This window comes from Pelodiscus sinensis, chromosome 12 (genome assembly GCF_049634645.1).
Source record: "Pelodiscus sinensis isolate JC-2024 chromosome 12, ASM4963464v1, whole genome shotgun sequence".
Lineage (NCBI taxonomy): Eukaryota > Metazoa > Chordata > Testudines > Trionychidae > Pelodiscus > Pelodiscus sinensis.
Genome location: NC_134722.1, coordinates 8,214,475 through 8,231,976, shown reverse-complemented (window position 1 = coordinate 8,231,976; position 17,502 = coordinate 8,214,475). Strand labels below are relative to the sequence as shown.

Genomic DNA, 17,502 nt, shown 5'->3' with positions numbered 1-17,502 from the left:
CACAAGCTATACAGAAAATTGTTTTTTGCAGACGCTTTTCTTGCCCAGACCCTAAATACCTCCTTCCTCCCCAGAGACTGGTGAAGGATGGCAAATCATACTTTGCCTGAAAAAAGTGTCTTAACAAACCTGCACTGTAATGTGTATGCATATTATCATAATTATGGCTGCATAAGAAGCAATCAGAACTAAAATGGAAAGGTTTACTCAGGCAAAGTCTTGTTAATAACATTGAGGTGACCCATTGATCATATTAACCATAATATAAAATGTTGCTATTTCTATGATGTAATTATATCTACAATGAATGACTGGAGGAGCTGTTGATGCATATTATGAATAATTGCATTTTGGCTAAAAAGCTGCATGATACACAGTGCATACTAATTCTTAATACGCATTCACAGCTTTCATTATAATGCATTGACATGATACTTTGTAACATCTTCAAAGGGTATCTTGTCAATGTGCAGTATTCTTCATACCTTTAGGTTCATCCATTTCAATCCATGCAACAATAGATCCTCGATACACCACGGAATGGATTGAAACAAAGGTGACTGGAAGCAAAGTGGAAGGTACAAAAATAACCATAAAAGAAAGTTGGTCTCTTTAATATTTTTCTTCAAAAAGGCACTAAATAAAACCAATGAGATTCTGTCAAAAACTAGTGGCAGTGAGGAAATGAGTGTTATGACCCAACCTTTGCAGTTTTTGTAAGTAAGAAGTATTTCAGGGATTTGATTTAAGGAAGGAGTAAGTCTTAACTCCTTTTTGATTGATTTTATTCACTTTACAATAATTGTAAAGTAAGTACTTTTTCTTATTGCTGTTTGGCTCTAGGTAATAGACTTAAATTCCTCTGCTTATAATCCTCTAGTTTATGGGATTAATAGCTAACATGTGCAGTTTTGCTCCAGACTATATGTCATACCAAGTCTTAGTCCAAAAGCAATTTTTTCAAATAATTTAGGAAAAATCCTATGCTTGAGTGGTTTCAAATTTTAATAAGTTTTAAATAGACAAAATTTCAACAGGTATTAAGAAAAACACAAAATTATTTCTAAAATATCAAAATATTGTGTTTGACATCAGCTCCATTCCATAAAAACTAGTGCTTATGGCACCGATACACTCATTAACATGGATCTCTTGAAACTGTGTGCACAAACAAGTTGCACAAAATAGCATTATTCTGTTAGTAATTATTTAGGTAAACTAGATTAAGCTATAGATGTAGAGGTTAGTGCATCATATTATATTTATTCTGAATTTGTGACCAGTGTTGTTTGAACTGGAATACTATAGGAAAAAGATAATCTTGCTAGCAACACTTTTTTTTCTCCTTTTGCAAAACAGAAAACATGTTTTCAAGCTCATGGAAGCAGTAATGTATGTACCATAGATAATCACAGAAAATTGTTTTCTGATTAAATATTTATGAAAATTTGTCCTGGGAACTATTGAAATTCAAAAATTATCATGAATCCAGTAATCTTGATTTCTTAATTACATGACACCACTATTTGGTGTTCATAAACATATATGTGACCGTTATGTACTTCAAGTGTCAGGGCAGCCTGAGACATGTGGTATGTTACTAGATTGATAATCTGTTGATTAAGATGTATATAATTTCACCTTGTTAGTATTCTCACTGTCAATCAATTTATATTTAAAAAGTAATCTCTGGCTTTGATCTAGTCATATTAGTTGTATTTCTTATGACACACAGAATGTATATCATATTTTCATTCTTAAACTGCTGATAATTCAAGATTTCCAAAACCTAAAATTCTAGCATTTCCAGTTGATTAGAATGTAAAATATCACTGTCATTTGTGATCTTTGTCTTAAATATTCTTAATTTAAAAAATCTTACTAGCTACAAAGGTGAAATTATTTTACGTGGAAAAAATTGTTTGTAGACTTAACTGTCATAGAAATATGACCTTAAGATGTGCAGTAGTATGAAAAAGATGATTCTTTTCATTACACTCTGTTCCTCATCGTGCAGTTGAACCCCAGCAGACTACCACTGAAGTCAGTGAGACTTCATACGGCTGAAAGGGTACATCTGTGATTATTTCAGGATCAGTGTCTGTATTTTCCTAATCTGAAGTCCTATTCATTGTTGCAGGAAAACTTTTTGTATCATCATTTCATTTAAAAATCTTTAAAAGCCATCCTTTTTCAAGATACAGTGGACATGGATGATTTTTCTTTATATGAAAAATGTTGTTTATAGTACTTAAGTTTCTGGATAGCGGACTTGTCTGTTACCAGTGTTGTATCTTTGTGACTCGACTTTACTAACAGAGGTTTTTAACTTTCTTTTGTTCAGGGGAGGAGTATAGGAGAATTGAATTTGGTGTTAATGAAGTTATTGAGACAGAGTCATCTGTGCTGAATAACACTAACTACAGTATTTCAAGCACTCTGAATCCTCAGGCTCCAGAATTTATTCTTGGCTGTGCACAAACTCAGAAAACCCATGATGACATGCTTAATGAAACTAACTACAACTCCATAGACTGCCAGTTCACTGATCCTGCCCTTGCTTTGGATAATGGATCTAATGCTGAAAATGATAGCTTATCTGGGGGCCTTGGGCAACGGGAGCGTAAAAAGAAGAAAAAAAGACCACCTGGATACTACAGTTATTTGGAAGATGTCAGTGATGGCATTGTTCCTACGGAGGCTCTTGTAAATGGCCATGCAAATTCATCAGGACTGAATAGTTTAAGCACAGAAGATACGGAACTTGCAGGAGACATACCGTCATCAGCCACACCAAGGACTTGTAACAGCCCTGAAAATTCTGTGGACTTCGTTAGTGAAGCTGTGTCTGATGATTCTGTTTCTAGTGTATTAGAGAATGCCAGGACTGCAGGGCAGCCTGAGGTATGCAGTGTTACCAATTCTGAACAATTTTGCATCCCTTCAGAGGCTGGCAGAGGTAGCCCTTTAAGGACAGCTGTTGTAGAACCTTATGATGGTACTGATACTACTGAAAATCTTAGTGTTACTAATGGACAAACACTTGAATCCTCTGAGGGCACAGCTGCCAATGGGGTAGAATTGCACACTATGGAAAGCACTGACTCAGACCAAGTTAAGCCCGAGGATGTTTCACCTACGACTGAGGCAACGGCCCCAGTTTCAGGATCAGTCCTTGTTAATCAGCCTGCAAAATCGTGGGCTAGTCTTTTTCACAATTCCAAACCCTCTGCTTCCACATCTGTGGCTTATGTTGAGACTAAGTGTGCCCCTCCCACCACATCTGCTCTGGTCCCTGAAAAACAGGTTGAAGTCAAAGAGGGGCCTGTTCCAGTTTCTGAGGATCCTGTAGCCATAAAGATTGCAGGTATAGTTAAAACACATTAGAGTGGACATTACAGTAGAAGAGAACATATTTTGCCTTAAGAGTGTACAGTATCGAAAGAGAGAAGAAACACGTTAATGCAAAATTAAAGTTGATTTTAATTATACAATTCAGAAAATGTCATAGTTCTAAAGTGGGTAATTATTTCAACTCTGTCTTTTGAATAAAAATTGCAATAATGTATTACATGATCATTCAGTAAGAGTACCATAATATCAGTACTGTCTATAAGCAATTAAAACTACATGAATCATGGTTTAAATTCAACAGTACAGAGTTTACTTAAATCTTACTGAAGGAACAGTTTAGAACAAAGAGTTTGCTTTCTGTTGAATCTCATTTGTTAAATAATATGTCTCATTGCCTAGATTTTGTGGTGATGTTACACATACATTCAAAGGAAGAAGGTTCGGATTGCTTATATTAGAGTTAAGAAATTCAATTAATGTTAATATTTCAGGTATAACATTTCATTAATATAATCCTTCTTTAATCCTTTTTAGGGCTGTCCTTGTTAAAAACTAATTGCAATTAATTGTGAGATTAAATGTCATGATTAATCGCCGTTTTAATCCCACTGTTAAACTATAATAGAATGCAAATTAAATATTTTTGATGTTTTCTACATTTTCAAATCTATTGATTTCAGTTTCAGCACAAAATGCAGTGTACAGTGTTTATATTTGATTATAAATATTTGCACTGTAAAACGATGAAAAGCATTTTACAGTTAACCTAACTATTGTAGCAGGTGTTGAACATTTCTGTGCCACTTCATCATTTGAGTCGGATGCCACCAACAGAAGGCTGATTTTTTTGGTGGTTCTGGTTCTATAGTTTCTACTTTGGAGTGAGTGTTGCTCTGAGGCTTTGTCTACACTATCAAGTCTTTCCCCTCCCCTTTATTGTGGACAGACTCAGTATAGACTCTGCTGGTTTTGTCCACAGAACTGTTTACTGCTAGTTTCCCTCAATGTCTGCACTGGCTATGCTCAGTGTTGGACCTCTGCTGCCCAGCAGGCATGCGCCCCTCCCTTTTCAAAACTCCCGGAAGTATCTGGCAGCTGAGTGAGCTGCTCCTTTTGGGGGACAAACCAACAAAACATTGGAATGCGCCTATTTTGCCCTGCACTAGAAACACAGCATCAGGAAGACTGCTGCTGCAGGAGGAGGGGACAGACGCTGTGCTGCTTTGACGTTCCTCAGCATGGAGAGCTCACAGAGCTACTCCTGATACTGCTCCCAGCAGCTGAGAATGCTGAGAACACTTTCAGGGAATCCCAAGAAGCGCAGGGATTAGTTCAGTGTTGTGGGAAGGCAGAGCTGTGGAATATAGTCCCATGGTCTGCTGACAGAGAGAACAAGTATGAACACCCTCGGACGATTTCTGTTTTATCAACTTCTGGGTGTCAGAATAAGTTTTGTCAACAACTTGGTCGTGTACACATACTCTTAGATTTTTGAAGTTGCTTTAGATTGTTGAACTTAAATTGAGTACTGTAGCTGTCCTAAGAAATTTCATATTGGTATCTTCTTTGCATTTTGTCAAATCACCAATAAAAGTGTTCTTAAATAGAATAACATATGTTGAATTGTCATCCAAGACTGCCATAACAAGAATTATATGATAGAATTGCAGAGCAAGAGACATAATTCTCCAACCAAGGAGTTCAGTCACATATTTAATTAGAGATGTTAGGTGATGTGTAATTTGTTAATCGTGTAGTCAACAAAAATGTTGTTGACTACACAATTAATTGATAAGTGTTAGCACTGCAAGCGCTCAGTCCCAGGTGGTGTCAGGTCCAGCAACTTCCCTTGCTGCAGCTCTACAATAGGAGTGTTTTAGGAGCTGGCTGGCAAGGAGCATGGCTCAGTCCCAGCTGATGCTGGGTCCAGGAGCTACCCACACTGCAGCTCTGCATGTATAGTAATTTAGGTGCTGGTAGGCAGGCAGTCTGTCTCCGTCCTGGCTCATGCCAGACCCTAGGAGCTATCCTTCTGTGACTGCAATAATACTTTCCTTGCAGAGCCGCTGCGGGGCTAGGTCCCGGGACCCACCACGAGCAGGGATTAAACCAAGCTGCTGGCCAGCTCTGTAAAAAACTTACGGCAGAGCCAAAGAAGGAAAAAGAGGGATGCGTGTAGTAGGGATGTAAGCGAGTAATCGAGTTGACTACTTGCTCTCCTCTTCCCCCCGCTGCCCCTCTATCAGAGGCAGCAAGGGGGAGAATCAGGAGTTGGTGCTGGCGGGAGCTGGCTATCGGAGGCAGCAGCGCGTGGTGGGAGTGCAGGGTAGGTTGCTGCAAAGCAGAGGCTGCTCCATATCCTGAGGAGCAGCCCCTGTCTGCAGTGGCCTGGGCTGGGCATGAACACAGGCTGTTCTGGCAGCAGCCCTGTCTGCTGTGGTCCCAGCTCCCTGCTGGGACTCCGCCTTCCCCTCCCCACTCCACCTCACCCCCTGTGAGCTGGGACTGAGCAAGCCCGGCTGGCGCCGGGTCTGGGACCTACCTCACTGAGGCTCTGCAGTATAAATATAGGAGTTAACTGGGCTGTCTGTGTGCCCGTCTCCTAGAGCTGCAGCAGGGGTAGCTTCTGGACCTTGTGGGAGCCGAGACTGAGCGTCTTCCCTTATTGACTAATTGTGTAGTTGATATTCTAGAGTCCCTGGGGGCGGGGCTGGCAGCCAGTGGGCTCTGGCTTCACTCCTGGGGAGTCCCCTGCCACCCCGCACTGCTGCCTATGTACCAGAGGCAGCAGTGTGTGTGTGTGGTGGGGGGGGGGGGGGGAAGACGACGACAGGTGGCACCAGGGAGCCAGTGCTGGAGGAAACCGGGTTTTAAGCCTGCTCCCCCTCCCCCGTCAGCACCAGCTCCTGCTCTCTTCCCCCGCCCCCCCCCCCCCCCGCCTTTGTATCAAAGGCAGGGGTAGAGGGGAAATGCATGTAGTCAACGAGATTAATCGACAAGCCTAGGCTCATCAGTTAATTGGCTACACATTGACATCCCTAGTACAGTAAAACTCCGATGGTCCGGCATCTGATGGTCTGGTACTCCTGATGGTCCGGCACCATCAGGAACCCGGAAGTGCTCCGGGCAGCTGGACCATTGGAGCTGCTCTGCCCCCAGCTTCCCCAATACAGCCGCTGCTAAAACTGACCAGCAGCTGAATTGGGGAAGCCGGGGGCAGAGAAGCAGGAGTGTTGCCGGGTAGGTCCCATAGCGCTGCCCCTCGGGGCTGCGGGACCAACCTGGCAGCACCCCAGCTGTCCCCGATTCAGCTGCTGCTGAAACTGATCAGCGGCTGACTCCAGGAAGCCCAGGTAGAGCTGCTCTGCCTTGGCTTCCTGGAATCAGCCACTGGTCAGTTTCAGCAGCAGCTGACTTGGGGACATCTGGGGCAGAGCAACAGGGGTGCTGCCGGGTTGGTCCAGTAGCGCCGTTCCTCAGTGCTGTGGGACCACCCCGGCAGCCCCCCAGCTGCTCTGCCCCAGGCGTCCTGATTCAGCCGCTGCTGAAACTGACCAGCAGCGGCTGAATCAGGGACGCCTGGGACAGAGCTGGACTTGGAAGGGGGGGCTATGAGGGATCTGGAGCCAGACCCCTCATAGCCCCCCCTTCCGATAGTCCGGCATATCTGATAATTCGGCACCCCCTGGGTCCTAAGGGTGCCGGATTATCGGAAGTTTACTGTAGTCGGTAGCATTAATAGATATTATTTCACTTATCAGTTAATCTTTTAACTGACTACACTATTACATCCCTAAATTTAATTAGAACCTTGTTTTTTTTAATGGGCATCATCAGAATCGAAATAAATTTTCTCCAATAGTTGTCAAAGCATGAAGGGGCGTACAGATGTTTAGTATATCTGGTATGTAAATACCTTGCAATGCTAGCTACCAACAGTTCTCTAGGAACACCTGTTCTCACTTTCAAGTGACAATGTAAATGAGAAGTGAGCAGCATTATCTACCATAAATATAAATAAGCTTGTTTATCTAAGGCTACCTCTACACAGCAACATTTATTTTGAAATAACTAGCATTATTTCAAAATACAGTAAACTTCCAATAATCCGGCACCTTTAGGACCCAGGGGGTGCCGGATTATCAGATATGCTGGACTATCAGAAGGGGGGATATGAGGGGTCTGGGCTGGGGTGGGGGGAATGCTACCCCAGACCTCCTCATAGCCCTCCCTTCTGATAGTCTGGCTCTGCCCCAGGAGTCCCTGATTCAGCCGCTGCTGGTCAGTTTCAGCAGCGGCTGAATCGGGGACGCCTGCAGCAGAGCAGCTGGAGTGCTGCCGGGTTGGTCTGGTAGCGCTGACCCTTGGCGCCGCGAGACCAACCCGTCAGCACCCCAGCTGCTCTTAGGGACGCCTGGGGCAGAGCAGCTGGGGTGCTGACGGGTTGGTCCCGCAGCGCCGCTCCTCGGTGCTACTGGACCAACCCAGCAGCACCCCAGCTTCTCTGCCCCAGGTGTCCCCAAGTCAGCCACTGCAGAAATTGATCAGCAGCTGACTCCAGAAAGCCAGAGGCAGAGCTGCTCTGCCCCGGGCTTCCTGGAGTCAGCCCTGGTCAGTTTCAGCAGCGGCTGAATTGGGGATAGCTGGGGTGCTGCCGGGTTGGTCCCGCAGCCCCGAGGGGCAGTGCTACTGGACCTACCCGGCAGCACTCCAGCTGTTCTGCCCCCTACTTCCCAGATTTAGCACTGGTCAGTTTTAGCAGCGGCTGAATCGGGGAAGCTGGGGGCAGAGCAGTTCCAATGGTCCAGCTGCCTGGAGCACTTCTGGGTTCCTGATGGTGCCGGACCATCAGGAGTGCCAGACCGTCAGATGCCGGACCATCGGAGTTTTACTGTAACTTAGTCCATGTCTACACAGCAGGCAGTTATTTAGAAATAATGTCGAAATATTGTCAAGGTGAAGGACTTCTTACTCCGACGCCTGTAACCCTCATTGTACAAGGAAAAAGTGAAGTCAGAAGAAAAGTGCTCTATTTCAAAATAAGTGCTGTGTAGATGATCCCTATTTCGAAATAAACTATGTAATTGATGTAGCTCAATTTGCATAGCTTATTTTGAGTTAAGTCCTGCACCCTTAGTAATTGGCTGAACAAGAAATAGGATTGAGTTGACTTGTACTATAGTAAGTAATTAATTAGGGGAATTGAAAAATGTATATATATTTTTTACAGTGCAAATTCTTGTAATAAAAATCAAGTGAGCACTGTACACTTAGCACTCTGTTTTAATTTAAATCATATATTTGAAAATGTAGAAAAACATCAAAAATTTACTATAAATTTAAATTTGTCCATACAATTGTATTCTGTTTAGCAGTGTATTAAAACTGACCAATTCTGACTAATTTTTTTTTAAATCTAGATAATCTGTTTTGTGTTCATTGCTTGAGTTAACGCTGACAGCTCTAATGCTATTTAAAAGAGACTTTCTTCAAACATAAAACATTTTTAAAATCACCTCTATTTATAGCCATTCAACAGACCTGAGAAAAAGCATAAGAAACTTCAGCCCAATGGTGTTTATGAGTAAAGTTATAAATTATAAAAAAGGGGGGCTTTGGTCAGAAGTGCCCTCATACGATAGTAATCACACAGCAATTCTCAAATTGTGAGTTGGGATCCCAGAGAGGGTTTGGCTTTGCGCCTCCCTCCCCGGGCATTAGGGGTTGGGCTTTGGCCCCCAATCCAAGCCTCCACTCCCCCCAGGCTCAGGCAGGCTTAAGCTTTAGTCCCTCCTCCTGGGGTCTTGCAGTAACCTGTGTTGTCAGAAAGGGGTTGAAACCCGGCTATAATGAAACACATTAATCTGCACAGTGTTGTACGGTTTTATGGAAAGTCCGATTGACTTTAAAATTATCTAATAATTCCCTACTGTATTAGATTCTAAATAGCTCTCATCAAAATAATATATTCTGTCTGCAAAAAATCCTTTTCTCAGTGATATATACACAAAGAAGAAAACAAAACCCTCAAATTAATAGGAAAAATATCTTTTTAACTTTTGAGGTGGTATTACATACAGTGGAGAGTAAGAATCATTTAATAGTATTTTAAAAGCAATTTAAAATTGCAAGACTACTTATAAAATGTATGACTAGCTGAAACTTGGTGTGCTGATCATATATCTCTTGGAATCATCCCTAATCTGGAAGGACTACTTTGTAAGGAAAGAGGATAGTTCAGTCTTGTGCTAATTGGATCCATGTCATGTGTGCTAATGCAGTGGTAGCTTTGTTGTGTGTAACCAACAAAGTTCATATAATAGTTATATTGTGCCATGTACATGTACACGAGCCACCTAGTGTCCACCATGTAATAGTGAATATTGGTTATTTTGCATTAGAACCAGTTACCTGAGATAAAAGGCTTCATGTTGCTTAGGCTTATTGGGTAATCAAGTCACCATTTGACTAGTCCCCCCCTCCCCACCAATGCCTCTGTATCAGAGTCAGCAAGGGGTGGGGGGGAGAGCCGGCTTAAAAGCCAGCTTAAAAGCCAGTTCCCTCAGCACCATCTGTGCGGGGAGCAGGGGAGACAGAGGCACAGAGGTGGTAATGGTGCGAGCAGGGACTGAAGCTCGTGCCAGTCCTGACTGCTGCACCCATGGGGCTCTTACTACAGAGGTGCAGCAGGAACAGTGAGTGCTCACCCACCGCATCGACTAACGGAGTAATCTATGGAAATTCCATTGACTACTCAGTTAGCTGATTAATAAAAATGTAACATTCCTATTTCCAGCACTTCTGTTGCTGGCTTCAACAGAATATCTTAGTCTGAAGTAGAGATATTAATGGTAGGGATGTTAACATTTCAGTGGTTACACGCAGGGTTTCAGTTTGCTCCCTGAGAGCCTGTGCGTATGGGGACCTTGCTTTTAAGCCCCTGCACTGCTGCCTCTGATACAGAGGCAGAAGCAGGGCGGGGCAGGGGGAGAGGGGGATGCAGCTCTCTGGGAGCTGGTATATATGTGTAACTGTGAATGTTAACTGATAAGCCCAGGTGGTTACACTTTCACACCTCTAATTAATGGTTAACCTGTGGGTGTTGGAGCAGGAGTGTTCCAGTCCTCTTGTTTAATTAGTTAATGGGTTAAACTTAACATTTAACTGGTTGATTGATTAAACAGGATTTAACATCCCTTATCTGATGCTGGTAATAGTCTAAATCAAGTGTGGAGAACCTTTTTTGGGGTTGGGGCTGCTGATCCACAGAAAAATCAGTTGGCGCCCCAAACACGTGAGAAGAAAAAAAAAACCCAACCCCCTCCCCCCCCCCAAAAAAAAAACCCCAAATGGGCCCTGACTGAGAAGCAGAAAGACATACCTCAGATTCCCTTTGTACACCTGAGCCTGGGGGTGGCCTGTGTTAGTAGATTTTGTGTACTCCAGTCATGCAGTTGAGGGGCTAGAGCCTCAGCATGGACTCCTTCATGCTGGGGGAGGAGGGGAATTCTGAGCCTTGGGGGCCAGATTCAGGCAAGTCAGGGGCTGCATCCAGCCCCCAGGCTTGAAGTTCTCTACCGCAGTCGAAACAAACATGCAATAGGTATGATTATGGTGCTTCTTGGGAATCAGTTCTTTCACAAGCATCTTTGTCTTCTGACTGTCATCTTACTGCCTTAATATTTGAAGAAATGTGGGAACACAGATTTGTAGGTTAATTTTCCAACAAATTTTCATTCCATTTATTTTGGAAAGATTTTTTTTCTAAAAATAGTTAAGTCAAATAGCTTGTGTTTCTATATCATAAGTAAATGTACATTAAAATCTAGGTTTACACATACAGAATATCATTAGAATATGTTTCATTCTTGTTTCAATTATTTTTAATATATCTGTACTACTGTTCTTCCACCAGGTGGGAGTAGAGGCACGTTTCATAATGAGTGTATTTTTATACAACAAAATAATATAATTATATTCCATTTTCTTGAGCAGCTTGGATTTTGATAAGTGTTTTTCAAAGGATTCACAATGGAGATCATTCTCCAGTCAACAGGAAACAGCTTTTAGTAATGGCTGGCTTAATCGTAATAAAGTGTTTGTAAAACAGCTTCCATGTGCGTACTTGGCCAATTCAACTGAGACTCTAAATACCCCATTAAAATTCATAATCACTATGGTTTTCTGATATTATGGGGGAAACGTAATTGTTAATAATGATTATTGGCTATAAATTCTGGAAAACATTTACAAACATTGGATGTAAAATACATTAAGGTGCTTTTTTGGGGGGGATGTATAAGTACATACAAATATGCATAAAATATGAAAAAATCATTTTATTGTTTTGAATTTATCACTTTGCCTTGTTCTTCTGTACTCCATTTCAGGCTCTGATTCTCCCTCGGTGGACACAACTGTAAACTAATTATGTTAAATTTTTATATCTGTTTTTTTTCTTGTGTGTTCCCCACATAGCTCTGAGAACATTCCCCTTCTCCTATCTTGTGGTTCAGACATAGAACTAAGAATCAGGAAATCGTGATTCTGTATTTAACATTATCATAGATATGTGTGCTACCTTCGTCAGGTCCTTTTTTTTGTGCATCATTTTCACCAGCTGTCAATGGGGACTTAGACCTCAGTGGTGACTGGTGAGGTCTGATTTGACATTTGTAAAGTATTCTTTACCTCAGATGGAAGGTGCTGTAATAATGCCAGAGTATCATTGCATAATCTTTTCGGGTCCCTGTGATTTTAAACTCCTACCTTCTAAGACAGTGTTTCTTAAACTGGGGTCAATAAGGGGATTCTGGGAGTCTGTGGGGGGACCACTTATCAGCTCCTTCCCCTTCCTCCCAATGCCTCCTGGGACCCAAGGTCCAGGGCTGTGGCAGGCTCTCTACTCTCCTGGTTCTGTGTGGCTTCTGGAAGCAGCCACCAGGTGCCTATGGCAGCCCCTATGTGCAGTGCTGACAAGGAAGGCTGAACTCATTGTCCCCACCCAAGTTCTATCTCTGCAGATTTCATTGGCCTGAAACTGACCAGCAGGATCTGCAGGGTGGTGCCTGCTGGCACGAAGGCTGCATACAAAGTAAAGATGGTAGCTTTTGGTTAATTGAATAGTCAACTAACTGCATGAATTCTTAGCGGTTAGTCAACTGTTCTATAGTCCCTGGGGACGGCAACCAGTGCAATCCGGCCCCATTCCTGGGGAGCCCCCTGTTACCCTGCGCTGCTGCCTCTAAGGGTGCCAGGCGGGAGCTGGTCCATGAGGGGAACTGGTTTAAAAAACTGCTGCCTGCCACCCTGCGCTGCTGCTTCTGATACAGAGGAAGCAGCACATGTTAACAGCAGTCCCTGTCCACGGGAGGTCTGAGCTCTCTGCGGACAGAGACAGGTGGGGGAGGCTGCCGTGAAGCATTCTCTGTCCACGGCCAGCACCGGCACCATCACAGACAGTCTGTGGGGGGATCCCCAGCTCCCCATAGACGGGGCTGCTTCCTGGTAGCTCCTCACACTTCACCCTCTTGTCCTAGCCCGGAGTCCCTTACTGCACTCCAAATCCTTCCTCCTTTCCTTCACCACAGAGCCCTCACTCTTCCCCCTCTCCTCCTTGCACTCTAAAACCTCAGCCAAGAGTTCCCTTCCACACTCAAACTCCCTTCTGGACCCCATCTGCACCGCAATCTACTACCCCAGTCCAGAGTCCCCTGCGATACCTCAAACCTCTCATCCCCAGCTCTTTCCCACAGCCTGCACCCCCAGGTGCAGTCCTCTCCTCCCTCACCACAACACCCTGTCCCAGCCATGTGAGAGTGAGCTAGGGTGGGAAGAGTGCAAGTGAAAGAGGGAAGGAGGGTAGAGCAAGCTGGATACTGGGCTTCAGGGAAGGGCAGGGGCGATATCTCAGTGAAGAGGGTCCCCCAAAATTTTAAATCAAAATGGGGATCATCAGGTTGCTAAAGTTTGAGAACTGCGGTTCTAGAAGAAAGTTCCGTAAAGCTCAGACATGCCACTTGTTGAGTGAAGTAATTAATTTGCTCCAAAGGCTGACACAGGTGCAGCTACAGCGATAAGGCTCAGGACTAGAAGAAATGAAGCATTATGAAGTTAGGCCAGTGAGATGCCTTGGAAATGTGAAATTGAAATGTGCTTGCTTATCATACCATACCTTGTAGACAGTGGTTTAATTTTATGGTTACTCATGTTTGTGGTTCTGCTGGGGCTCTCAATGTTTGCTTGTGTACCTAAATAGTAGTTTTGAGGTCAATTGAAATTAAACAAAATGCCTTTAAAAGTATCTGAAAACTAATTTTCTGGAGATGTTCGCTATCTAAACATTGTTTCCAAAACCAACATTGTGGCCACAAGAGGATGCTAAAGATCCAAATGACTGGTTGTTTCTTCAGTTTACTTTTGACTGTAAGAGACACAAATAAAAATGGGAAGGGAAATTTATGCTTAAAGAGGAAAACAGTAAGGAATGAAATTAACATTTTGCACAAGTTACAAACTTCAGTAGTGATTTAGAAAGGAACTTTCTAGAGTAGTGGTAGTTTAGCTTTTATAACAACTGAAATTGTTTAGAAAATATCAGGAAGTATTTTTCCTGTTTTATTACTTTGGAACTTTTGGTGTTTTAATCTGATGTAGAAGAGAGAAGATATGTTGTTAGAATGGTAATTTTTTTTTACAAATTTTTGTTTTGCAATACATAAAATTAATAGAAAATTGTACCAGAAATTTCAAGGTACAACTTTAACAAATATGCTTACATTAAATATTTCTTCTATTAGTTATCTGTTTTGAAATGTTTAAACATTTCTAAACCATGCAGCATCAGAATGTGATATACTTATACTTTCCTTTATTCCCAATAAAAGATTTTTATGATAGTGTCTTAACCTAAAAGATGATCTTTCTGTCTAAACTATCGTGTACATTTTCAGGGACCTTTATGTTCCCTGATATCTCTTATGATCATTGTTCATTAGTTAGTTGAAAGGTCAAGAGATTCCATTATGTTTTATTATGATATGAGCTGATTTGGTTGTGAAAGTACTAAATTAAAAACAAAAAGAATAATATTATCAATGAGACACAGGATTTGGAGTAAAAGGGCCTGGATTTTATTTGTGGTTCTGCCACTTTTGGGGCAAGTTACTTCACTTCTTTGTGCTTCTATTTCTCCTCCCACCCTTTGTCTCTCTCATCTATTTACATATATCTCTGTGAACACTGAATAGTCCTGTAGCACCTTGGAAACTTAACAAAAATATTTATCTAGTATCATGGGCTTTCATGGACAAACCCACTTCTTCAGATGAGATGATCTTTAGTCAAAATCCCTCAAGATCATCTCATCTGAAGAAGTGGGTTTTGCCCACAAAAGCTTAAGCTTTTATATATATGTTAGTTTCTAAGGTGCCACAGGATTACTTTTTTAAAGTTTCAGACTAACAGGCTGCTCCCACTAAGACTGCTATGAACATGTTAGATCTGATCTACAATAAATGGTGAGATCGACCCTGCTGGGTCACTCAGGGATTTGAAAAATCCACGCTTCACAGTGATGATATTCTTGGTATAGACAGTGTTTGCTTGATGGAAAAAATTCATTCTCTGCCTCTTGAGAAGACAGATTGCCTATGCTAATGGGAGAATCCCTTTCATTGTCATAGGGCATCTACATTGGACTGCTCCAGTGTTGTAACTGTAGCTTTTCAAGCATAACAACACTCAGTCTCTTATTGTGTTTACACAGAGCCTAGCACAACGTGGCCCTAGTCTCATTTGGGGACCCAGATGTTAGTTTAATAAAAGCAATAATAAAGAATAATCTACTCTTGTTATCAAGGTACAGTGTCCATTTGCTTAAATTTCACCTTTCACCTGTTTTGCAAATTTGTGTTGGGGTACTATGCAGATTCTAAAAATCTCAGATGAGATTTTGAAAAAAGCACCATATCTAATGGTTCCTCATTAGGTACTGAAGTGCCTATATTTACAAAAGTGCTCATCCCCAGTTTTTCTCACTTTCACAAATCTGATCACCTTTTTTTGGGAACTGTGCAATTTTGGGAAGGTGACACCAATAATGGACATTTAACATTTTTTAAGATCTTGGCCCCATTTTTAAAATATAGAGGACCACGTATGCACAATTGATATTTACGTAAGTCAGTGTTATGTGCTTCTTTTTGTGCTCTGAAACACCCAGGAACTAAACTGCATTATGTTAACATGAATTGGTGCTGGTGCACAAAGATATTTTGGGCACAACATTGTGTAAGTTGAAATTTATAAAGTAACTGAAGTAACTGTCAATTTCAGTTCTTTTCAAACCAACAGAGAAGTTTGTAAATACTCAGTAAAATTGGTTGTAGGGGAGCACAACAAATGGAAATATTATATATATATATATATATATATATATATATATATATATATATATATATATATATATATATATATATTTTAAAACCTGTATAGAAAGATGTAAATAATCACACCAAAGTCTTGTCATGATTTTGTAAAAGTAGTAGAAAAGCCTTATTAAAGCTTTGACATTAACTTTCACACCACCCTAAACTGAAGTTTCACTGAAAAGGACATATCTGATAGTATACATTTATTCTGAGGAGTTCTTGGGGCTGCATCTTTGAAGTTGGTTGTGAACACACCCTTGAATTAATATAACTTATGATAAATTAATCAGAGGTGGCTCACCTAAGAGATAAGGGGGTTGTGAAACTACTCAGGAATTTGTGCTAAGTGGATGGCGGGCTCTTTTTCAGTATTGTTTGTGTATGAGAGAGTGAGGGAGAGAGAGGAAGGCAGAGGCAAAAAAAACCTCTAAGAATGTTCACCAGCTACTGCTGAGGCTAAGTGTAATCTTTGAAAAGGCCAGCTTTTGGATCTGGTGGCTAGCGAGGCTTGGAGCTGAAAGCTAAGACTGCTTCTTTTGTTCTTGGTTCTTCCTGCCCTCAGAAAAACAGGACTTGGGCATCACTTGCAAATAAACAAGACTACATCTAAGAAAATGCCAGACTCCCTCATTTTCTGCTTCCTGTTGGAACATTCCAAGGATTCCAGACTTTGACTATCTGTGTGAATTGAAAAGGGGAAAGAGTACTTACGTTTAGCAAAAAAAAAAAAGAGGCATTATTAACTATTTAGAGGGGTGATTTGCATTGTAACTAACTTGACTTGTTACCTTGTACATTTTTATACTAAACTTACTATTTTTAATTCTACAGAATTACTGGAGAATGTAAAATTAATACATAAACCAGTATCTTTGCAACCACGAGGGCTGATTAATAAAGGAAACTGGTGCTATATCAACGCTGTATCCTTATCTCCGGGAAATGAAACCTAAATTAAATTCATTATTATGGTAATTGTCAGTGTTGTCTAGAATATTAATATATTGACAGTGTTGTTCTAATTGGCTGCTTTTATTGTCTGAATTACCAGTATTGTATATCATTTTTTAAAAAGTGTGCACTTCAGCTATGACTGTTGTATGTTGCAGAAGTCCTTCCAGCTGTATATCAAAAGCAATAGTAGTGTGTTCTTTGAGGAATGTCCCTGTGGGTGTTCCACTGTAGGTATTGGTGCATCCCTGTGCTTTTGATTAGAGAATTTCAGCAGCCGTGCTCATCTGTGTTGCGCATGCACTCTCTTGTCTCTTTCCATTGTCACAGTCTATTTAGCACCACGTGACCTGACTTCCTCAGTTCCTTCCCAACCATCATTAGCTTTAGAGCTTCCAACAGTGTTAAGATGCTTGTACTTAGGAGTTTAGAGTAGCCTTTACTCTAGTTAGCTTCTTTTATCCCTTTCTCCCCATTTATATTCTTTAAAAAAAAATCTTTTCCCCTTTACTCCAAGTTTGAATATCCCTTAGCTTAGTTAGTTCACCATTAGGTTTGAACCACGATAACTCAAGCCACGTCGAGTTCGCTGGGTATTCAAGCGCTGCCTTTCCTGCCAAGAAGTGATCCCGGGTTCAGATAGTCACTCAAAAGTGCGCTCCCTGCACTAACCTGAAGCCTTGTACCAGAATAAATACTTACCCCTCAAACATATGTTAATGGAGACGTCTGCATACCTAGCATCTGATCCATGTCCACAAACTTC

At 41.7% G+C, this 17,502-nt stretch overlaps 1 protein-coding gene across 4 annotated transcripts in view; it reads left to right on the top strand.

Moving 5' to 3' along the window:
* The window catches only part of USP10 (ubiquitin specific peptidase 10), an 89,876-nt gene that overhangs the window by 44,315 nt on the left and 28,059 nt on the right, over positions 1-17,502 (top strand). For 2 of the 4 annotated variants that reach the window (XM_075939976.1, XM_075939975.1), the window contains exons 4-6: positions 492-578; positions 2,345-3,367; positions 16,617-16,708. In XM_075939976.1, the coding sequence (XP_075796091.1) occupies positions 492-578; positions 2,345-3,367; positions 16,617-16,708 (1,202 nt within the window). The remainder of the gene's footprint in view (positions 1-491; positions 579-2,344; positions 3,368-16,616; positions 16,709-17,502) is intronic. The other 2 variants (XM_075939978.1, XM_075939977.1) reach the window with 1 other exon arrangement.